Raw genomic sequence first — 24,103 nt, 5'->3', positions numbered from 1 at the left:
TTAGCATTTTATCAAAATATACATATACTACTATTGGGCTGCGTTGAAATTCTCAGAATGTCTTCGTATGAGGACATTTTAGCTGTTTGTCTACCTTTGTTTCATGTAGGCATATTTGTTACCTGTAAGTTGCACTTAAAACTTGTTGGTCTTGGCAGTGACTCTGGTCCTTGTTTGCACACATTTTCACCATGCAACCCGTCCTTTCCCCTTTGCTGAAGATCCCTTTATTGCGTCATGAAGCCTATCGGGGTTTAATAGAAACCATATTGAGAAAGAGTATAAATCCAGCCCTCCTTCTCGCTCAGACCACACCGGCATTCACGAGTCCTGCAGTGAAGTTTGGTCGAAGGGCATGTGCTAAGAGCAGACAGGGATAGCTGCATGTTAATTTATAACCTCTGAAACGCTTTCAGTAGTTACGAGGAAAGTTTGAACAAATAGCACCATGGCTGGACTCGAGGTAAGGCAGCATTCTCTCCTTTTTACCCCCAATATTTCTATATATTGTAAACCACTCTGTGTGTCTGACAACACAAAGAATGTCAGAATACCATTGCATGCTGGAGTGCAGTGCTAAAGGATTTAGGCTACTTCAATTGCTGATGTATATTCTGCACCTAAATTGTGCAAAGTTAAACCGTGCAACGAGCCATCCCTTACTACAGCACAACGAAGGGTGGTGTCGCCTCCAACCAATTAGATTGCTGCATTCAGCAGCTGCCCAGATGTGGTCTGTTTGAGATGCCTGACCAGCACTGTGGAACAACAATATTTCAGTGGGGATTTTTTCACTAGAACAAACCTGACAAAAGTTTTCAATTATTAAATCTCACGTGTTCTGACCAACTATCTCATGACTTTACCGTTATGACTACGAAGTGTTGACTTGGTGGTTTTATATAAAAGCAAACGAAATTTCTGGCAAGGAATAATTTTCGAAAATGAACTTACGGGAATAACTTATTGTGTGCAGGAAAGTTGTGCTGGATTTTGCGTTGTTGTTTATAATTTGACATGAAATGAAGATGAACCGAAAGACCCCGAAACGTTTTTATGCACGCACCCCATTCTCATGGACGCGCACATATGGAAACCATCTGAGTAGTTTTTGCAGACTAACAGTGACTAAGCAACATTTCATGACATTGTGTGGAATGCAGGCATTAGGGTCTGGCTATCAGTGCCATCAAATTAGGACAATGGAGTTATAATCCATTAAAACTGAAATATTGATCAACAACTACTGTGGAGAACGTTGGAGTAATTATAACATAATAACACAAAAAATATGAATGTTTGCAAGGTGGCAAATTTGGCATAGCTGCAGTTTGTTTCATCATAGATCTGATGTGAATCAATATGAAAACAATTAACAAAAAGGCAAGCCTTAATGACAAGCCCTCAAATTTAATTATAACCAGCATGAACACATTTAGGCTGCATTACAGTGAAGCTTCATTTTTTCCCCAATTTTCCCTTTAACTTGTCTTAAATGTTTGTTTGTTTCAGTACATGAGTGGTTTTGGGAACGAGTTCTCTTCTGAAGACCCTCGCTGTCCAGGATCCTTGCCTGAGGGACAGGTAGCACGCTGCCAAAACACACACACCAGCAGGCTTGTTTTTGGATTCATTGTCATTTATTTGCCAAAATATCTGCTTGCGTAAAGGGGTTGTGTTAAATGTGAGTGTAAGTATTTGGTGCAAAAAAATAAAAATAAAAAATCATCTCTAGATGATGAGTACATGTCCAAACAGACCAGGGTCTTCACATGTTCCCTACATACTGTGATTATTTAAAATGTTGCAAAATACCTGAGATGTGTATTGTTTGCACTAAACAAAATATGTCCAGTGTCTGAATGCTAATACTGTATTATGTCTCTATAGAACAATCCTCAGGTGTGTCCCTACGGCCTCTATGCTGAGCAGCTCTCTGGATCTGCTTTCACCTGTCCACGCTCAGCCAATAAGAGGAGGTAGCAACTTTCCCTAACTCTTGTCTATGTAGATCTAGTGACTCTAACATGTTGTGAAGAATTCATTTTCCTTTTCTAGCTGGTTGTATCGCATCCTGCCATCAGTCAAGCATAAGCCTTTTACCCCTGTGGTATGTGGGAATCTAGGAGAGAACTGGAATGAAGTGGAGCCTGACCCCAACCAGGTACAAAGCTCTAGAGGAAGAAATCCTTTGTCTTTTCTTTAATTTAATCAAACTCTTAATCTTGCTAAAGCCCCTGAAACATAAATTTAGATCTTAGCTTAGTGTAAAGACCATAATTACGGCTAAACAGCAAGCTAGTCACTGCACAGCTTCGTTTTTATAACAAAAAAGAACTTCATTTTCTAAATTAATTGAGTTGTCCACAATCACCATACAGATACTCAAGCCAACACTGTATCTACTCATTTTTGCTTGGTTGTCAACCTGGGGTCTGCATTAACCTGTTCATTGATGCCATAGACTTCAGTGGTTGTTAAAAAAGTATTTAAAACACATCAGCCAGACACACTGCTCCACTGAGCGACATATTGTCCTCACTGTTTGGAGTCTCTGTAATTTCACCCTAAAAAGAGTGCAACGTTTTTAAAAAACTGAAAGGTCATAAAATTTAGAATTTAAAACTATGTCACTCTGTGGATTGGTGTGTTGGGCCCGTGTGTTTTTAATAGGTTTTGGACAACAACTGAGGTCAATGGCATCAACGTACAAGCAAATCCAGGCTGCAGTTTCCAGCCGTTATACTAAGCCTTGTCTTCTGATGGTAACTTCATATTACGCAGATATGATCCAGGCATATTTCACTAAATATCTCATCATCATCCTCTAACTCTCTTTCACAAACCAAGCTGATCGGCTTCCTCAGGGCTGTGTGAGTGTGGTTTGATCTCACTTTATTTATCTCGCACAGCTCCGATGGATGCCGTTTACCATCCCCAAAGCTACAGAGAAGAAAGTGGACTTTGTTGCTGTAAGTTTAACTCACTCTTTCTACATAATTTATTCATTCTTGGTTATTAGTCGAATGTTTCGAAATGTGCCTTTCTGTTTGCACATGGCAGGGTCTACATACCATCTGTGGTGCTGGGGATGCGAAATCTCGCACTGGCATTGCCATCCATGTGTACACCTGCAATAACTCCATGGTTGACAAGTGAGCATGTATTTTTTTGCATGTTTCGTGATATAAAAGACATACTTTCATTTATCAACGTGGTTACACTTTGATGATCATCGGAGCTCATCCATTTTTCTCGTTCCAGGTGCTTCAGCAACTCCGATGGAGACTTTCTGATTGGTGAGGAAAAGAGATGTTGATGTTTTCACTGTCGCCTATCAAAAGTATAATGGCATCTCAATTTTCAAGTCCCTTTTCTCCCTCAAATTTTCTTCTCTCTGTCACTCTTTTTGTGTCTGTTTGTCTCTCTAGTCCCCCAGCAGGGTGAGATCTTGATCACCACAGAGTTTGGGAAGATGAGGGTCGAGCCGAATGAGATTTGTGTCATCCAGGTGAGCTCTATGTTTTTCACCTACTCAGTTTCCATAGAAATCTACCATTACATCTGCTTCTGAAACCCTTTTACCGTATTTGGAAAGACATGGTGTGGCACTTTTCAAAAGTGACCTTAAAAATAAATAACTATGGAAAGAAATGGGAGCTACAAGAAACATGACCACCACAATTTTTGGACAGCTGTGTGTGTGTTTTCCCAAACACAGTAGTCCATAAGTCCACTCAGTATCTGTACATCCCGCTCACTGCTAAATTTCTCTCACCACCACAATTCGCGTTTTTCTTTTTTTTTTTTCCAGCAAGGGATGCGCTTCAGTGTAGATGTATTTGGAGAAACCAGAGGCTATATACTGGAGGTGTATGGAGCCCATTTTGAACTTCCTGACCTGGGACCCATAGGTGTGTGTTTGTATGATATTTACAAGTGTAGATACGTGTAGTCTATAATCATCTTTCCTTGAAATCTGCACACCTTTCTGGTAAACATCCTATCATTGTCTGAATTGGTTCACACCTTTCTCTCACAATATTGTTCTGACAGTAAACTACTATGGATAAAACCATAGAAATATCTCAATTCACTGTTCAATCCTAGTGATTTTGGTGCTCCCCTGATTTTTCTTCTAGCACCATCATAAAATGTCTGAACAACTGTTGGATTTGTTGTCTTTGAATCTGGTTTTTTAGTCATGTTCTTTTAGGATGAATTATAATTATATCAGTGAGCTGTGAGACTTTATAAAGCACCATCATTCAGTCAAAATTTCTGGTAAAGTAAAGACCTTCAGCCTTAGCTGTACTATGCATTTAGTTTTAATTAGCAAATGTTAACATGCTAATATGCTTAATTGGTTTATAAATGAATCCAGTGAACATGGTGAGTCCAGAACGTAAAAGTAGCATGACAGCACCTCATTATACATGTATACAGCATGACTGTTGACTGTATCTGAAATAACTCCGTTATTTCTTTATATATAATAGACTATTAATAAAGTAATAAAGTAGTAGTTTGACACTTGACACTAATCTTTGCATTGTAGAGGCTGGGATGGCAGCATACAGGGTAGTGAATTGGCAGTGGTGTCAGACTCACCTATCTATGTGAAGGTTTAAGGCTTGTGTCTGTGTATGTGTGTGTCTATGGACGTGTTTAATTACGTGTGTACGTTGCAGGAGCCAATGGTCTGGCCAACCCGAGAGATTTCTTGTGTCCTGTTGCTTGGTATGAGGATCGCAAAGTGGCCACAGGTTACACCATCATCAACAAGTACCAAGGGAAGCTCTTCGCCAGCCAACAGGTGTTGATTCTGTGACATTTCAGTTTGTGTGTTTCTGTACGCTCATATGCACATGCACACAGACACTGTGTGACCGGACCACACACACAAATGGCATACTTGCCCTATTACTCTATTTAGGATTGCATTCGCTTCAGTAAACATCGAAGCCCAACAATAACTAACAGGAAATCGTCCAAGTGAGGCATATGATCCATTAGTGGCTCCTGCCGATTGAATTGCCGTCCCTGATGATTTAATATTGAAGCGTTAGCTGTTCGATTCAGCACGTTTCCGCCTCGACTCCCTTATGAGTCTTAATCACTCATAATTACTTAAGGCATTCTGGAGTTACAGACGGTGTACCTGTGAAGCTTTGCTTTGTAGGAAAAACCTTTCACAAGTTAAGCATTAATTTCACCATATTTCACTTGGGGAATGATCCTCCCCCTCCCGAAATGTCCTGTTGGGTGCATAATTGGATCGACACATAATGTCTGACAGGAGGTTTTTTACTGAGACAGGGAGGAGGTGGGAGGAGAGGTTTGTCAGGGGTGGGTGTTGGGGGGTTGTAACCGTGGAAACCATGTCAAACCACACTGTTATTATTCATCGTAGGAAGTACATGAGGGCGAGATACTGTCTTTTTTGTAACAAAACAAACACTTTTCATTGCTCTCGCTGCCTGTACTCAAGCATCCACCTCCTGTTATGTGCTGGGGGTTAGAGGTGGAGGCTGTGGGCTGCACCTGACACTTTTTTTCATGGATTCCACCCTTTCCGTGCATGGAAGGTGAGGCTACATTGGTAAGAAAATAGGGTGGGGGACGTGGGCCTCATCTCCAGGAAGATGCTGCTGCTCCCGTCTGGTCCTGCTGTTTTGTTCCCCTGCAGAGCACTGAAATTGCTCAAATTAACTTATTATTTGCTTGACTGGGCCAATATGTTTGTGTTTTGTGTGAAACTGCTTGCTCTCCTCCATTTTTTCCTTCATTTTATCAAATATAGTGAGTTGGCATAGATGAATGTCTGGAGAATGTTTTTTACCTGCACTGCGTTCTTCAAAAATAATTTTTTTAAAGGCAAATACTGTTAATTACTATAATGTTTTTTTGGTGTGTATTTATTCATTATGAAATGTGGTTGTCTTCACTTATGCACAAGTTTATCTATTCATGTGTGTGTGTGTGTTGGCTGCACATGTGTGTACTAGAGCATGTGTGTAAGGAGCATGGAGGTCACTCAGGAGGCAGCTTGAGTTGTAATGAACTATATTGATTTTAGAGCTGCTGTTGAATGTCTTTTTCGCAGTGACATTATCAGAACAGAGAAACTATATAAAATTGCTGTGGTTTTAACAATCAAGATAAAGAAATATCTCTGCACCCACTGTTACTGCTGCTCCCTCCCCCCCAATACCAGCACTGCTGCGAGCGTCAAAATGCTCAAAGTTTGGGAAAGTTTGATTTTGAAGCCAATTACCCCATAATACCTGAAGCCTTGTATCACAAAGAACAGGGGGAATGAAAGAGAAGAAAGAATGAAAGAAGCACACCCTCTTTCACAATCAACCCTTTTCATTATGACCATTTTTTTCTCTATGTCAAGAACTACTCTATCTTGGAATTTAAGATTACAAAGACATTATTCATTGTTTGTTTTTCCCTGTAAAAAGCTCAATTTAAAGTCTTTTGTGTTTGTTGCTTGGGTAGACTCGTCTTATTTGTTTCTTTTTTTTTTTCCGCACGTAGGATTTTTCTCCATTCAATGTAGTTGCCTGGCACGGGAACTACACACCTTACAAATACAACCTGAAGAACTTCATGGTTATCAACTGTGTAGCCTTTGATCATGCGGTGAGAGTTATATTAAGGATAAAGACCCACACACTGCACTTTTTCTAATATATTGAGCCTATTTTAATAATTTTGTTTTGCTTTTTTATGTAATTTAAATGAAGCAAACTCAACTCTAATACATCTTTCACATATTACTCTCCCTATAGGATCCATCTATCTTTACTGTGCTGACTGCCAAATCCACAAGGCCAGGTGTGGCCATTGCTGATTTTGTCATCTTTCCCCCTCGGTGGGGAGTGGCTGATCACACCTTCCGTCCACCATATTATCACCGTAAGATCACAATTAAACATGTCTGGCTCCAAAGTGGCATGTTTAGAGTTTTAGATGAGAACCTAAAAAAGCAGAAACAATGAATTCTGGGAACTAGGTTGTTAAACATGACTTTATTTAAACCCTAGTTTGAATTGGAGTCACTTTCTGCCTAGTGGGATTAATTTTGTCAGGGAATGAAACAAGCCAACAAGAATCTAACATGTTTATTTACCCAAACAACATAGAGAGAGTAGGTGATAACAATTCACCTGCTGTACGGCTCTGTCTACACAGGCCCCACCGCAGTACCTTTTGTCTGTTTTTATGACAGATCTAAAAGGCCATCTACTGGAAGTCAGTGTTGTAACTTTGCCAAACTTACCCAATAGGTTGTGTAACAGCTCCTCCTGCTTGTGACTTTAGGTAACTGCATGAGTGAATTCATGGGTCTGATCAAAGGCCACTATGAGGCCAAAGAAGAGGGTTTCCAACCAGGAGGGGCCAGCCTCCACAGCATTATGACCCCGCATGGCCCAGATACTGATTGCTTCGAGAAGAACAGCACTGCGGAGCTCAAACCCGAGAGGGTGGCTGAGGGAACCATGGTAAAATAATAAAAAAAATAATGTTTGAAAATCACTATAGAAGCAAGATTATTAGGCCAAGAACTTCAGGTCTACATTCCAAAAATTATCAGATTAACATTATCAGTGATATCTCTCACACATTTTTATTTTCTTTCAGGCTTTCATGTTTGAGTCATTCTTCAGTATGGCAGTGACCAAATGGGGTCTACAAACATGTCAGAGGCTTGACAAGAATTACTACAAGTGCTGGGAGTCCCTCTGCAGCCACTTTAACCCCAACTGGAAGCCCAGCAAAAAGTAGAAAGATCAAATCACTCAAAATATGGAGCAACTATAGTTAATATTAATAATTCAATTTCTTAAAAGAGCTTGAGGCAACCTTTCTGTGTAAAACACTCAGATCTCACGAGTGGTCCGTTATGACCAGCGTTAAGGTCAGCAAACATTAAATGTACAAGACAAACACTTGTGCCACTCAATTTACAATTTACCAGTATGCATTGTGATTTGTGCTCAGAAAAGCTGTTTAGTAATAAAGGCAAAGACTTGCTGATCTCATCCTAACCTAATCTTTTCTGTGGCTCCTATCGAATAAAACAGCAGTTCTGGGGTTTTTCATTCGCTTAGATATCTTGTTATGTTACCTTTATGTTACTAAAGGAAACAGAATTAGTCACCAATGAACATAAATGTAATTGTTTTCTGATTTCCTTGTGCAGCTTTCTCATTTATTTGGCCATGACTTTAGCAGCTTATCTTATTGTCAGCTACTACATTTTCAGACTGTCTTCTGGTTAATCTGCTGCTCTAATGCATTACCCTGGTCTGGGAATCTGTGGTCAAACTTTTGCCTAAAAAAAATAAAATGAATAAAAGCCAGATAACTTACTTTTGATCTAATTTTATTTGAATATTAATAATTACATGAACTGATATCATCAGTAGGATATACACAAGGACTTTATACATCGGAGTTCATGATGACAAACTGAACTTGCGCTCGAGGGTTCCAGCCTTAATCTGCTCCTCCTTTCTATCCTGTAAAAAAATTAAAAAGAAGACGGAAACAGATGAAGGGGTTGTACAGTTTCCATGGCAACAAAGTCTTATCACCCTCACCCTCTTCACCTTGCGGACATTTTCTCAACTGCATGCTTTAAGGGTGAGCATTTTAGGATTTTCAAGCATTTTCCCCCCCTACCAGTAGCGAGAGGGAGAGACGAATATGATAGCCCCATAGTGTGACAATTGCAACATATTCTTACTGAAATTTCTATTGGCGAGGATTTAGATGGTGAATCTCCATGACAATGGAGAGGAAATTGAAAGCAGGCACCATTTTAAATGAAGCATTCACTTCTAATGTGAATGGAACTGTGATAAAAAAAAAAACTAGCTTAACTGTGCACCTAGATGGGAATAATGAGCCCCAGTCTTCAACCAAAAAGCTTTTACGATGCCATTTGTGATCGAGTCACATTTTTGGTGTGTTTTGTGCAAAAAGATATTGTATCCGGGATTAACATTGTCTTACATTAGGTAATAAAACTTTTGTGCTATAACATTGTACAATGCTCTGGAATGTTGTTGTCTCAAATAAGCAACTGATATTTATACCACCAATGTGGCACTTACTACTGTTAATATACCCACAGGTAGAAGCCATGAAAAAGGATAATGGGAAAAGGTTCTTCAAAAGAGTCAATACTTTTGGTCCTATGCCCAAGCTTGAAGTAGTGTAGGCTCCATGTAGATATTAACACATGGCACTGTCTTTGTATAACACAGATGCCCAGTTATGCCAAAAGATGGTGTAGTAAATAAATCTGTGTTTTAGATAAGACAGGTGAGTTTGGTGCACTGTCTAAACATACTCGGTCAGTCTTGAAGACGTAGTAGAGGGCGAAGAGCGGAACAACTCCAAACAGGGCACCCAACAGAGATGTCTTGTATGTAGGCTTGAAGTGTGGGTAGGGGTTGGCGCGAGCATACACCCAGCGTGTCAATGCAGGGTCTTCCTGTAAAAAGAAAAATATCTAATGAAACATCAGGGGTCGCCCTGTCTAAGAAGTTTTGCAATAGCATAAAAAAAAAAAACTATTCAGTTATTTACATCATTATAAATGATGAGAAAAAAAACACACAAAGCAGTATTTTCTACTATTTAAATTTTATTTATGTAACCAAAGGTAACTATTGTCTTAACTTTAACAGTGATGTTTTGCTGAGACACCTGAACAGAACAGAACCATTGTTAGTATTGTTAGTAATACCTCTACTATGACGTATGATACTGTGATGTGTGGCAGAATTGCTAATTCTGAAGAAATCAGCTCTAAAAATTGTTTTTCATGTTACTTCAATTGATTCAATAAACTTCCTCACGTGGACGAAATATCCCAAAATATGATAATAACGTTAATGACTGAAGGTGTCACCACTTTAGCCAGGTTGTGTTTTGGCTAACCTTAGCTAACATTTGCATAAACAGTAATGTCGATAACGATACGCAGTTTTGTCCTTTTATTTACATATTTCACCTAAGAATGTAGAAGAAAACAGAACTGAATTCTATTAAGCTGAAGCTGGACGTAGATAACTACTATGCCATGACATGCTAACTTTAGCATCCCAGCAAGTAGACTGAGCCCCCTATCAGGGGTGACATTGCTAGCTAGCAAATAGTCACTTACAATGAGTTCTCTTCTGTGCGGGTTATTGAGTTGCGTCTGGTATTGTCGCTTGAGATTAGCTCGTAGTGCAGCCCGTTCTTCCTCAGCACGCCTGTGCTCCGGCGAAAGATTGAAATATTCATTTGGATCCAATGTTTTTGGCCGAGTGGCCAAGGGCGCTTCTCGATAGTCCGCCATGATTGTTTGATGACGGGATGAATGGGCTAACGTGAACTCGTAAATCTCGCGTTGAACGCCTGACAGTCACCATAGCAACACATCAAACTATTTCGCTCGACTCGTCCAATAAAACAATGAGCGCAACTAAGAAAGTTCAGGAAAAAGAGGATGACAGGGTTCCCAGTGACAGTGAAGATGACTTTAAATACGAAGAAGTATCTTTAGACGACGACTGGAGTTTGTTAGAAGGGGAAGAAGACTTGGAAGCGACAGTGAAAGCTATCAAAGATCGAGCAGAGGCCAAAGCTCGGGCTGCTCCCAGCAGAACCACACACCGAGCGCAAACCGTCGATGTTTTTCTACGGAACTTTCTCTTCCAAGCCGGCATGACAGAAACACTTGACTGTTTTCAGACTGAGTGGACCGAGATGGTGCAGAAAGGGCTAGTGAATGCAGAGAGCGTCGATGTTGTACCGGATGTGCACATTGAAAACCAGCGCCTGGAAAGTGAGCTGAAAATCGCTGAACGGGAGAGAGAGCAATACAAGCTGGCAGCGTCTGCTGCCGCTGAGACCCTGGGGAGGGTCCAGAGAGCCAGAGACTTCCATCGGATGCAGCATAACCGTGTTGTCCAGGAGAAAAACAGGCTCATCGAGGAGATGAGAAAGCTCAAAGCGCAGTGCAACAGCTACGAGCCTGTGGTTAAGCGGATGAATGATAAATACGAAGCAGTTCTAAGGCAGACAATGCTGGTGACTTTGGACAGGGACAAGGCTTTATCACAGGTGAACTGTCAGTCAGCTCAGCACAACACCCTCTCCCATAGCGATGCAGATGAGGAAAACATAAACAAGACAGGAGTCAGAAGTGTCAAAGGGACAAACCAACCAGCCAAGACATCCTACATCTCCAGGTCGCCCCAGAATCCAGACTAGTATGCATTGAAAGTGCTTGTTGAAATTAATAGCAGATCACATACACACGTGGACAAACTTGCTGGTACCCTAAACAAAGAAAACCCCACAATGGTCACTGAAATAACTTTAAACTGACAAAAGTAATAATAAATTAAAAATGAACTGAAAATTAACTAATGACAATCAGAAATTGCTTTTGAATTCTGCTTCAACAGAAGCATTAAAAAAAAAACTAATGAAACTGGGCTAGACAGAAATGATGGTACCTCTAGAAAAGATTAAAAGAGACAAGTTGAAGAGACAAACGGTAACCAAAGAACCCAAAACAACTTCCTAAGAGATTAAAGATGAACTCCAAGTTCAGGGTACATCAGCGTCAGATTACACCATCCGTCGCTTTTTGAGCCAAAGTGGCCTTAATTGCAGACATCCAAGGACTCCATTCTTGAAAGCAAAAAAAAAAAAAGTGAGACTGGAATTTGCCAAAATGCATATTGTCAAGACACAAAGTGTCTGGGAGAAAGTCCTTTGGACGGACAAGACAGAACTGGAACTGTTTGGCAAGTCACATCAGCTCTATGTTGACAGAAGCAAAAATGTAACATCCAAAAGAACGAATACTGAACCTTCTGTGAATCATGGAGGAGGCTCAGTTTTGCTCTGGGGCTGCTTTGCTGCATCTGGCACAGGTGTCTTAAATCTGCACAGGGTACAATGAAATCTTAATGACTATCAAGGTATTCTGGAGTAAAATGTGCTGCCCGGTATCAGAAAGCTTGGTCTCAGTCGCAGGTCATGAGTCCTCCAACAGGGTAATGACCCAAGAATGGTTAAGAACAGAACATTGGTCTATTCAAATGTGGCCTTCTATGAGCCCTAATCTAAATCTGATACATCTGTGGAAAGAGCTGAAACATGCAGTCAGGAGAAGACATCCTTCAGCTGGAGCAATTTGCTCCCAAAGAGTGGGCCGAACTACCTGTCGACAGGTGCAGAAGTCTCAGAGAGAGTTACAGAACTTGCTTGATTGCAGTGATTGCTTTAAAGGGTTGTGCAACAAACTATTAAGTCAGGGTACCATCATTTTTGTCCAGGCCAAATTCGTCTTCTTTTCTTAAACGCTTTCTGTCGAACCACAATTCAAAATCAATGTCTGATTCTTATTAATTTTTTTTTATTAAACCTTTTAAAGTAATTTTTTTATTCTTTTGTCAGTTTTAAGATATTTCAGTGTTTTTTTTTTTCTTTTTTTAACCCAAGGGTACCAACAATTTTGTCCACATTACATTACAGTGGCCTAACACTTCTTATGCAGATGCTGCTAGTCCTCATGGTACAGCACACTATTTGTTTCTTTGTACATCAGTTCCATGTGAAAAGCACTTTATACTTGTATAAATGGGTTTATTGACCAATGTAAACATTTTTGTTATGAATAATATAAAATAAAGTTGTTGTTAAAGGTAAAGACAAACTAGTAATTTTAGGGTACTTAGTTTTTTGTGTCTATCATCTATCCATTCTAAAGCAAGATGGCTTACACTGACTTAAAATATGGATGTAATAAGTGAAAAATGGTGTATGAAAATATGTATGCAAGATAACAATATACATTAGCATCCATAGTTTGCAAATTGATATTGTTATTTTATTTATCATACAAAGTTCCTAAGACTTAGTACGCCGATTAGTTTGACAAAAATAAGATTAAGAAATCTGAATGTGGTAACCTGATGGTTTCACTTGTGTTGTTCTGGGACCTACAGAGTGAACACACAATCTGCTGGATGTGTATGATTACAGAAGGCATTCTCCTAAATGCTGCTGATGTATTTTATTTATTTTGTGACCAAAGGTAAAAATGGACTAATTTACACATCTGCCATTGCTATTGCATTGCTATACATGTGGCATTTTAGAACATAACCACAAGAGGGCAATCTCCAGCAAGCTTTGGTGTTAGGACCACAGTAAATCACAGGTAACTGAGGCTCTAATAAGATTTACCAACGCTAGGGACAGAGGAATGTGGTGAGCTGTACCCAGGGTGGTTCCAGTGAAATAGAACTGTAATTTCTGCTCATGAATCCATTTACTTTTTTTACCAACAACCCAATCATTGGTACCTGTACGTGGCTGGAATGTGTGAGAAAAAAAAATCACACAGCTAGAGCTGACAGTAATAATATAAACCTAAGATATTTGAGCTTAAATTACACTGAAACCCCTCTGTAAAGATATATATTTAATCACTTTTTTTGGTGTAATTCTTGCCTGGAAGTGGTCCAAGATATGACAATCCCGGAATTAGTGCAGCACAGATGATGCAATCATTCTTTCTTTTATTACAGCTGAGCTACTTTGTTGATCTGGTTGTTGTACTTTTCATTCCAGGGTGAATTGATGGAATTTCAGCACGGCTGATGTATGAGAGCAGCCTGTTCGCAGATATCTCGTTGGCATTACAAATGCATTATGCAACGCATAGACATACCTTCTCACATAGAAGTTTTCTGTTCCTTGCACTTCACGCTTCTGCTGTATAGTAGTGAAGAGATGCTGACAGAGCTCTTTGATCCAAAGAGGTTTGGGTATAGCCAAAGCACATGTGACCAAATGATTTACTGTCCTCTCTGGACCTCTAAAGCACCACCCGCTCTGCAGATTTGAAACAGCCATTTGACTTTAAAATTCAGTATGAGACCACACACCTCCACTTCCTCCATAATGTTTAGAAAGAGATTTATTCTTAAATGAAATGTTAATATGTTTCTGTCCTGGCTGGCACCCGTTAAACATCATGGACTTGAAGTTGAACTTTTGATTTTTATTTCTCCAATATTTTCTTTCTTTGTACCCGGTGCCCTTCAGCTCTTGCCTCCACCCCTTTATGTCTGTTCCTCAGAACATTTTGTATTTTATTCTTTATCATACATCAGTGATGCTGACTGAGGTCTATTTTGATGCACTCGCTGTTCTAAGCCCTTGTCAGATAACAAAGAGATAAGACAGTTATGGATTGGGCGATAACAAGTAATGAAAAGGCATAAAGGATTTTTCTCAATAGTCTGCATTACCTAGCCAGACTTAATCATTCCCAGCAGTCAGTCTTTTGCACTGCTTTAAAATGACTTCTCCATGTGAATCTGGCTGGAATAAGTGGGTTTCTATTCAAGCCACTAGTTAAAGTATTTTCTTCCTTGTTCTTCACCAAAGGTCCCTGAAGTGGTTTGTGGACTTAGAGACAATGTCTTAATCTGTCACGCTGCTCTTTGGTACTTATTCATAATAGATCCTGGCACGGAGATTCCATTACTTCGCTGTCCCCGAGGAGCGTAACCGAGGATTGTCATGTACCTCTACACCCTTGTTTGCACAGTACATAATTGTGTCAGTTTAGCCACTGCAATTTTCATAAATGGTAACAAAGTCAGTGAGCCTTGTATTATTTCCAGTACATATTTTGTACTTCCCAAACCCAGATTACTACTTTTCTATTCTGCTCATCTCTTCACTCCCAAATTGTTCTTTATGTCTAAGGGGACATGGCTCCATCCTAAATTTCTCAGGCTGTTGGAAAATTCCCCTCTTGCCTGCCTGGCTTGCTGTGCTGCCCCCTCAGCTCTCTCGACTGACAGCCCTGTCCACTTCACAGCCTGTAACCACCTTTGTGTCATACCAAAGAGAAAGGAGAATGAGAGAGAGAAATGTTTACTGTTGCTATTCATCACTCCTGGTCCTTTGTCCTGCTTATGCAACTGAATTACTGAAGCATTGAATTGTGAATGAGATTGCTTTAGCCTAGTTGCAACCAATCTTACAGGAAATTCTCATCTGACTTAATCATCTATGACATTGAGTAAGTATTCCCTTCTTAATAAATCAGCTTTCCGTGGACCTATATAGCGGGCAACAGGTCAGCAGAGCAGAGCTCGGCCCATGGCTCTGACTCAGCAGGCATCCATCATTTTCAAAGAAAGCTACACAGAAGAATTGGCCAGAGATGATATTGACAAAACCCCGCACTTTTTCAGCTCATCTCAGCTTTTTACATTTCCGTGGCAGCATTTCCTCCAAGCTAAAAGGCATTTATTGCCTGTGAAGTGTTAAAGGTAAACATGTGGGTTTCTGAAGCTGTCAGGACTATGTTGGTCTTTTACGGGAAAATCTGACATATCACTCTGTTGGTCAGGACTATGTTGGTCTTACACTGATACTGTATTCTCTGTGCATGCTGTTATATGATAAATAGTCCAGGTCAATATACAGTACCACCCTGGGAAAGTAGCCAACTACTCGGAGTTCTCAGACCCCAAAAGCTACAGGTTCACACCATACTGACTAGAAATAGGGAAACTGCTAACCTGGTGTTTTGTTGATGTTATTTTTTGGAAAAAAAATCACAAATTTTTTTTTTGTTTTCTTTTTTCAATTATGCCAGAATGAGACTACAGAGCTGCTTTGAGAACACAGGAAGTTAGGAAGGCTGGTTGGTGGAGGTGATGTAAGGCAAGCGAGGAGTGACACGAGGTGAAGGAAGACAGCCAACACCCTGTATCTGATCTGATGGAAAGTGGCAGGAGATGAAGAGAAGGAGCAAAATGCAGCCTGAAAGCATGTTCACTATAATCCCAACAGTTTGATCAAATTATCAAAGTCACAGATGCCGGTAAGAACAATCATTTTTATAATTAAAAAAATATTTAAAGGAAAATGATAATTTTCATATATTGACAAATATGAAATGAAATTTCTTGCAGAGAGTTAGATGAGCAAGATATAGCAGCCTGCTCATGTTGTGTCTCTATTTGCCAAATACACCAGTGGCAGGCTAACTTAGCTATCAAAGACTGGGAACAAGCAGGCAATGTCTGCCTAACCTGTTCATGTAGATTTTGCTACATTTGAATGAGCCAAGTTGTTGCTTCCACATCCAGCGAAGTTATTCGGTGGCTCATGGCTCATATGCAAATGGGAGCGATTAAAACCTTCATGTTTCCATCACTGTGCAAAACAGCCAATCTGTGTGAAGAAATCAGATGTTTTTACAAAGGTTTGTTTATGATTGTTCAACTTCTCAAGTTTACTCGATTCAGTATTGCCATCATGCTGTCAGAATCTTGTGAAATCTTGTGATATTTTTACCAATAGTAATAACTACCAAAGCCACAAAATGAGTCCTAATTTGTATAAGCTTGAATTATCATTTAAATAAAACACTTTTGAGGACAAACATTGATCTGCTGCAAATGTAGAACTTGTTTTTATACATTACATGTTGTTTGGGATAAGTTGCTCTTGTCAACAGGAAACTAATACTTACGCAGTGGTTTCTACAGCTTGAAAAGGATGTTGACTGTAAGCCACTAACTACACATGAACCCAACCAAGCTTTTACGGGAAAATCTGACATATCACTCTGCTTGCGTTGTTTCCTACCATAATCCTATAGATTGAATGGTTTCTAAATCATTTTATTAGTGGTGATCACCATCAGCTTTGTTCTCATGGGGATGAATATGCCCAAAAGGTGGAGACACGGCAACACACCATTTCTAAACCTCTTTAACCAAACCCCAGCTATACGAACTCCGTTTGTGTTGCCCACATAGTGACACGTGTTCACACTGAAGACTGCATTGATTTTACATCAACAAATCCAGAGGAACTCGGGGTATATGGCTGATTTCTATTTAAAAGTAAAATGTGTATGTGCAAGATTATTTTTTGTATTGTTGGATCTGTTCATGATCTGTGCAACAATATATTAGTTATCTTGTTTCACAAGTTGAAAATACTTTGGAGGGATAAGATTTAGTTTAACGGCTAAGATTAGGATTAAGCTTGAGTGAGGGTGATGCATTTAGTTGTAATGGCTACGATTAAAGTAAAGGGCTAGGGAATGCAATATATGTCAGACCTGAGTCTGTGTCTACTTGTATTATTCATGTTGTGGGGACATAAATTTGTTGACACAGTCAGATAATGGGGACACTCCTTCTTTTTGAGGACAAAACACAAATCCCCATAACACAAATCATTACATTTAAGGTGAAGACTTAGTTAGGGTGCATTTAGGTTTCCAGTACGGTAATGTTAGGGCTAAGCAAGTAGTGATTATGGGTTAGGGTTAAGTCTCCAGGAAATGAATGTAATGCAGTCTTAAGTGATGGAAACATGCCTGTGTGTCTCTGTATGTGTTTGTTTGTTCCTTTTTATATGCATGTTCTGCAACACACCCTCACACTTGTGACTCGTTCCATTAGGTCATCAGTTCCCCAGGATGCATCAGCTCCAGGGTACAGTCCGTCAATGATACCCTGCTGGCAGCTATCACGGCAATGTGTGAGTGAAATAGTGATAGGGGAGTGAGATGAGGCTGTGTCCTCTTGTTCCCTTTAAATAGGAATAATAAGGTCTTTACGTCTGTCACTGTTTCGCAGAAATCAGAATGGCATCCTGTGGTGGTTTGTCACCACAATGAAACCCAGACAACCCACAAGCAGCAAATCCAGAGTATCTGATGACTGGGTGACCAGCTCAAGACCTTACACTTTTTTATATTCTAACAGAACGAGCTGCTGAAACATATTCAGCACCAATTATGTTCTTCTGGGAAAATGGCAAGATTATAAATAACATTGTATTTTTTTTCCCTTTTCTTTCTGTTTTTGTCTATCAGCCATAAAAATGGCTGTGTGCTGCACATCTACGTCACAAGCACAGGGCTTTGATCGGTAAATGAACGGAGGATGAGTCACCCTATTCACTTAGATTGCCTTCCACTTTTACACAGGCTCATTTTCCTCATTGCCTCATAGTTAGGATTTTCTGGTGGCTTCACTTTGGGTGGGCCTGAGCACAGCCTTACCGATTTTCGTTTTAAATCCAACATTTACTCTTCATGACTAAGTACTGTTTTTCTCAGCCTTGTTACACAGGTAATTTGTGTAATCTGATATGCTGTAAATAAGTACAGACCCAGAAGCGGAGCAGCCAACAACAATCTGATTTTGTGCATAAGCTGACGTCAGTGTCCTGCAGAAACACTCAAACTAATCTTCTGCTCCAGACCATACTGTGTTCCATTCCTGGCCAAATGAATTAAAAGTGACACAGGATATTTAAATAGACAAAGTTTGACAACTGAAACAGATGGTTCGGACTACATTTAGGCTTTTTCTTTCACTCACGCGCGCAGAGGGGTTTTGCAAATAGTTTGCAAATAGCCCTTTCTCACAAAGAGGGTCCAGCTAGGGTGATCCTGCTACCATCTTTGCCAACCATGCACTATGCACGTAACAGTTGCCCTCTGTAATTAGGGACTTAGTGGTGTTTCAGCCTGCTCATATTTAATTTTATGAATCAGTCATAGTCATTTTTGCAGACCCTTGTATGGTAACTGTAATGTGTTATTCTGGGAAAGAAAGAGGGAAAGAATGAGCCACTGTAAAAGCTGTTATACAATTTCCTATTAGAGCTCAGAGTGCAACAACTATTATTCAATTTTAAAGAGATGGCTCCAGTGGCGCATGAAGTGCTTAACGTTTAAAGAATGAACACAATATTTCTCTACTAAACTTTTATTGAAATCTACAACAATAACAAAAAGAAATATTTCTGAAAAAATATACTCCCAGTCTTCACAAGGAATCTGATTAAATAGGTTACAACCAAATGACAAAATACAATATTAATATAGGATCATTTGTGATGTTATAACATGCAGGAATATATTAGAAACTTAAAATAGTATATAAAAGTTTTCATAAGTACAGAGATGCTGATAAATGTCAGTTATAAATGGGGAACACGCACATCAAAACAAACACAAAAGCTGTTATTCCATATATCAGATTTTTACACCAAACTTAAAGCTACAATATGCAATTTAAGCTAGTGCCAGCGTGACTTAAAATCAAACCTCTCTGCTTCGCCCTGCCCTCCTCCCCCTTTCCCAGCTCTGCTCTGCCCTGCTACACACCATCACACTGTGCCCAGTGCCCAGAGAATGTTTCAAAACGTATTAATCACGTAGACCCATGTGATACTTCTTCAAAAACAATTTGGAAGTGAAGATCTCTGTGCCGCTGCTGGTGCTATTTAATGAGGCTTCAACAGCATCTCTCCACTTAAAAAAGGGTTTTGGAGCATATTTCTAGTAAAATAAATATTCAAACAAAGTTACATACTGTAGCTTTAAGATTGTTTCCATGTTTCTACGAAGATGTGGGCACATTTTACTGTGCACACTGCCTGTTAGGATTTGCCAAAATAGGAAGCACTTGTCTTTAATATACTTTGGGGTCATTTGTTCTGCCATCATTCTGTGGATCTCCCTGCAGAACACAGAACACATAATACAAATATGCACCAAATAGAGTAAAATTGTTTGTAGGAGAATAAATATCAAATAATGACTCACCAGGACGGAGAAAGCCCCAGACCGACCTGAGCTGTCCCTTTTGGGGGGCACTGGCTTCACCTGTCTCTTTGCTCTGGTTACCTGAAAGTGAAGCCGAATTCCGAACATTAATCTTCACAAATGTGACGTTCTTGTGAGCACATCAACTTATTTCACTACGCTCAATAAACTTAAGGTACATTTCAACTACTAGATTTTGCTGGCACGTGTACCAACAGATCCATTAAAACCATGTAAGGTGCCCTTATAACTGTGTTTGCACAGCCGGACCTTTTGCCCCAGCTGTCCCTCCACTCAAGGGTTGCCATGGAGACTCACCTGTAGAGGGGTGGTTTTCTTGTTGCTAAGGAGGGAGAAAGATCCAACACGGGATATGTGCTTGCTCTTTTTCTTATTTGCAGTTTGAGCCAAGTGTCGCCTTGACCTATCAGCCTAATTAAGAAAACCATAGACATAGGGATTATTACACACCCTAATACATAATGTACACACATCTGAGCTCAGTTTGAATCCATTAAACACATTAGAAAAGCACACACACATCTTAACACACTCTTTTGATCACCACATGATTCTCTCTATCTTAATGTACTTTTATTTTAACTTATATGGTGCTTTTATCAAATTTGTGAGCAAATTATGTGGTTTCTATGCATCCTTCTTGGATCTGAGTGCACATAGATGATGTGCTATGACTAAATCTTCACTGGACCGTGGTCAGCAGAAGCCACCGCTGTAAACCACCTCCCCCACTCTTGGCGTTTTCTCACTCTGACTCCTGTGTGACTAACATGAGAGGTTTACCTGGATGAGAGTTTGAGGGAAGCCTTTCGCAGTGACGGCCCCGGGCTGGCTGGAGTCACTGATGTGGGTGGGGCCCCTCCGCTCCAACTGTCTCTTACGTCTGAACATAACCTGCAAGAATGAGACAGTCACAACCACATCCGCAACCATACAAGGAAATAACAACTCTTGCAAATCTCCCTGTATGATAAAGCACACCAAGCATTATGTGAGTTGCATGGTGAGTGGAGCAGTGTTTTTGTTTTCTCCTTTTCCCCTTGCCTTGGCCCTTTCTCATCCTGTTTTATGAAGCTCTGTCCCTCCTGATCCTGTTAGGTCTGTTTTGTTTTAGCTGCAAACTCTACTGTTAGCAGAGGAAACTGCTGAATTATTATTGTTGGTGGCTATGCCATTTCCTGCATTTCTTATTTATCTGCACATACAACAGACCACTGCTATTAATCTGCTCATTTTCCTAATAAATGATTTGTCATTTTGAGAAACAACAGGTTTTAGTTTGCCAATAAGGACTTTTTGGTACATTTATTATAGTATCACGGGGCCTTGACTCCATGAATACTATTTTTTACCCGAGTTTTATAAGTTAGGAAATAAAAAGATTGTTTCCAGTATTGGAAAATAACTTCCTACCCCCTTTCTTTTTCCATTCTGACGGTAAAAACAAAGACAACAAATTGTAGCCACAAAATATCTGCCTCACAATAATTTCTGATGCCATTTAAGGTGCTTATGTGATTGCTGTTCACCTATATTTTGATGATTGCTTTACTTTTTGGGATGGAACAATTTAGAATTGGTTGTAACACATGGTTTGGAGCTGAAGGAAAATTCAAACGTGTTTTCCCGTTTCTCTCATTTTACAACAGGCAATGCTTTAATTGTTTCACTGCCCTTTGGCTCCATCATACTTACATCATTTCACAATTTGTATAGGCAACATAAATAAGTTATACAGTTTGATTCACATTGATTAACATATGTGTTTTGTGTTAAATGGGGAAAAAAATTAGCTCAACACAATTCCCTATTCCCCACCACTTAATTTTCCTCTGTTTGTCTCTGCCATGTCTTCTCTCTTATCCTATGCCTGCTGTAGTTAAGATCCTCAGATTCCCCTCAAAGAGAAATTAATGGATTCAGACTAAAGTATAACCTTAGGACGGCTAAGTTTAAGTGGTGGCACATACCAGTCCTTCAGTTAAGGGAAGTGCCCTGTGTTGCTTCTGATCATCATACTGAGAAGAAGAAGACAAGATCAAGAGTCAACATGTTGTTTTTATCATTTCCAGTACAAATATGAAATTGTGGTACAACATAACTAATAGTGAGGTAATGAATAGAAAGACAGCAATATTTCCCCTACTTCTGCAGCCTGCATCTACTTTCACAGTGTGAAAATAATCCACTGACCCATAATCCAGTCAATAACAAATTACTGTGTTCAACATACACTGAAATAATTTTCTTGACAAAACAAATAAGACTTCAGCACCCTAGTCGCCAAACATGGCAGCATTTCTTGTGGGAGGCTAAAGCTGTGATCTTCTGGGTCCAGATAGAGTCATTTAAAATCTAGCTGTATGTTTTCTGTGTGGGTGTGTTAAGGATATTCATCAAAACCTGCCACAGTCTATTTGGTTTTTCTGCTGTTGTGCATATCATGCCCTGACGACTCCCATAAATTATTCATTTAATGTATTCCACTCTATTATAAATGCACATGAGTTTGGTGGGAACAGGGAAAACTAAACCAAACAGAGCACATTTAGCCTCTTAAAAGATGCTGCCTCTGGTATTAGTTAGTTCCCACCACATTTGAAGCTTATAATTGTGAATGCTGTAATTACATCACAAATGACTGCTGCAAAAAAAGCACATATGTGGCACAAACTCCCTCAGATGGAGCAAAATTCCCAACTTTCATGTGCGTAGGGGGGCAGTCCTCTTCTCTCATCCTGCAGCTGTCGAATCTGTTGTCTAGAGGAGGGTGATTACTTTGGACAGAACACGAGGACTGTCCACAGAAAAATGCTAGCCACAGGTTTAAAGTATAACAGCTGGCAGCCACATGAAAAAGCAAAAAGGGGAGCTGAAAGACTTTGTTCCACTGAGGGGCATATTTTTGGTGCCGTGGCATTATGGCTGTAAAACCATTACAATGAGCCTTTGTTTCTGTTAGAACAAAAATTACATGTCACCCCAGGTCAGGGCTAGACTGTCCACGTCTCCTGCCATACTGAAACACCCTTGACCACTATCATTGCCACAGCAGCCTCTTTTGAAGGAGTGAATTTACATTCCAGCAGAATGACCGCTATGTGTCACGGGAAAAACTAGATCAGTACATGAAAGGCTACTTCAATTTAAAATCCCCTGTTCAAGGGGAGATTTGTCCTGAAGGTTTTGCTTATTAAATCCCATACTGAGTAACATAGGTTAAACTAATCACATGAGTTCGATTTTAAAGATTTGACTTAGTTGTGATTCTGGTTCTGGACTACAGAGGCTAATCATGCATTTGAAAATATTCTCTCTTTTTTGAAAACATAATCACACTGACGTAAAAGATGTATTCCCGTGTTTCACTGCCAGCTTACATTACATAAAGTGTTACGTCAAGATTGTCCTTGGTGGAGAAAATGCTGATAATTCAAACTTTTTACTGAGAGTAGGGTTCGTTAATATGTAGTGTGCTCCAAGCAAACAACATTTAAATAGGCTCAAACAGGTTGCATTTACCCAGGTAGAGCCACAACAGCACGCAGGATGACAGATACATAATAAACACCCTTGTTCTTTCCTAACTATTACAGTACATCTATTAGAAGCGTGTCTCTTACCTGTCCGTCTGCGGTCTGTCCGCTGACACACAGCTCTCCCTGAGTCACTCCTGAGCAGTCGAGGGCGTGTGACAACAGGCTCGCCTGCAGGCACAGCACGCACAGCCAGAGAGCAAGCCCCATGATCCAGGCAGGAACTAGACTGTTCCCAGCCCCTTTCAGCTCCCTGCTTTATACTCTCGGCTCTGCTAATGGAGAACAGATGCAGGAGAACAGGAGGCCATGCCAGCTTCACGCAGACAAACAGCCCACCACAAGCCTGCACTCTGCGCCAGCCAGTGGCCTGCGGTCCTGCAGAAACATGTCAGACATGTAGAAGGGCCTCCCCTTTAAAAAATAAAACATCTCCCTCTTCTCCACTACCCCAACCAAAAAGAGCACTCACGGCTGCACAGTAGCTCCTGCCAAAGTGTGTGTGCTAGTGTGTTTAAACAAGACAGAGTAGCGATGAACCTTATATTGTCAGATGTGTAAACAACTTAAAAATTGGTGACTGGGTTCACGTAATGTTGTGAAGAAAGGCTGCATTGGGCAAAGAATTTGTCTCCTGGCTTAGTGTAAATGAATCTCCGTCCTTGTGCTTTCAAATGTATACACACAGCCAATGTTTATACAGTTGTTCACTGCTCCAAACACTTCAGCAAGCCTGTTAGAACTGCAGTAATTACTCCTCTGTGGACTTCTCAGTTGAATATACAGAAGCTATCAAAACTGTCAATTCATCTTTCAGCCCACAAAGTTCTGTTGGCTGAATACTGAAGTGTCACAT

The 24,103-nt window shown here is 40.1% G+C and overlaps 4 protein-coding genes across 4 annotated transcripts; 2 read left to right on the top strand and 2 right to left on the bottom strand.

The window, feature by feature from the left end:
• Window positions 1-297: 297 nt before the first annotated feature.
• hgd (homogentisate 1,2-dioxygenase) lies at window positions 298-8,870 on the top strand. The gene is made up of 14 exons (XM_067486585.1): window positions 298-463; window positions 1,513-1,584; window positions 1,891-1,979; window positions 2,059-2,164; window positions 2,913-2,972; window positions 3,064-3,155; window positions 3,265-3,299; window positions 3,432-3,511; window positions 3,815-3,914; window positions 4,692-4,816; window positions 6,547-6,651; window positions 6,801-6,927; window positions 7,333-7,514; window positions 7,654-8,870. The coding sequence occupies exons 1-14, from the start codon at window positions 449-451 to the stop codon at window positions 7,795-7,797; spliced, it is 1,332 nt and encodes a 443-aa protein (XP_067342686.1). The 5' UTR covers window positions 298-448; the 3' UTR covers window positions 7,798-8,870.
• Window positions 8,382-10,409, bottom strand: ndufb4 (NADH:ubiquinone oxidoreductase subunit B4). The gene is made up of 3 exons (XM_067486588.1): window positions 10,190-10,409; window positions 9,371-9,514; window positions 8,382-8,534 (listed from the first exon to the last, which is right to left on the bottom strand). Exons 1-3 carry the CDS (start codon window positions 10,364-10,366, stop codon window positions 8,472-8,474), a joined length of 384 nt encoding a protein of 127 aa, XP_067342689.1. The 5' UTR covers window positions 10,367-10,409; the 3' UTR covers window positions 8,382-8,471.
• A 73-nt stretch (window positions 10,410-10,482) lies between these two features.
• LOC137104836 (sperm-associated antigen 16 protein-like) lies at window positions 10,483-12,730 on the top strand. Its single transcript, XM_067486587.1, has one exon. The coding sequence runs from the start codon at window positions 10,483-10,485 to the stop codon at window positions 11,281-11,283; it is 801 nt and encodes a 266-aa protein (XP_067342688.1). The 3' UTR covers window positions 11,284-12,730.
• A 6,102-nt stretch (window positions 12,731-18,832) lies between these two features.
• On the bottom strand, window positions 18,833-23,574 carry si:dkey-12l12.1 (uncharacterized). Its single transcript, XM_067486860.1, has 6 exons — window positions 23,335-23,574; window positions 21,682-21,729; window positions 20,495-20,605; window positions 20,009-20,122; window positions 19,691-19,771; window positions 18,833-19,604 (listed from the first exon to the last, which is right to left on the bottom strand). The coding sequence occupies exons 1-6, from the start codon at window positions 23,455-23,457 to the stop codon at window positions 19,557-19,559; spliced, it is 525 nt and encodes a 174-aa protein (XP_067342961.1). The 5' UTR covers window positions 23,458-23,574; the 3' UTR covers window positions 18,833-19,556.
• Window positions 23,575-24,103: the final 529 nt, after the last annotated feature.

This window comes from Channa argus, chromosome 19, assembly GCF_033026475.1.
Source record: "Channa argus isolate prfri chromosome 19, Channa argus male v1.0, whole genome shotgun sequence".
Lineage (NCBI taxonomy): Eukaryota > Metazoa > Chordata > Actinopteri > Anabantiformes > Channidae > Channa > Channa argus.
The sequence above is the reverse complement of the archived record's forward strand: the minus strand, read 5'-3'. Positions and strand labels throughout refer to the sequence as shown.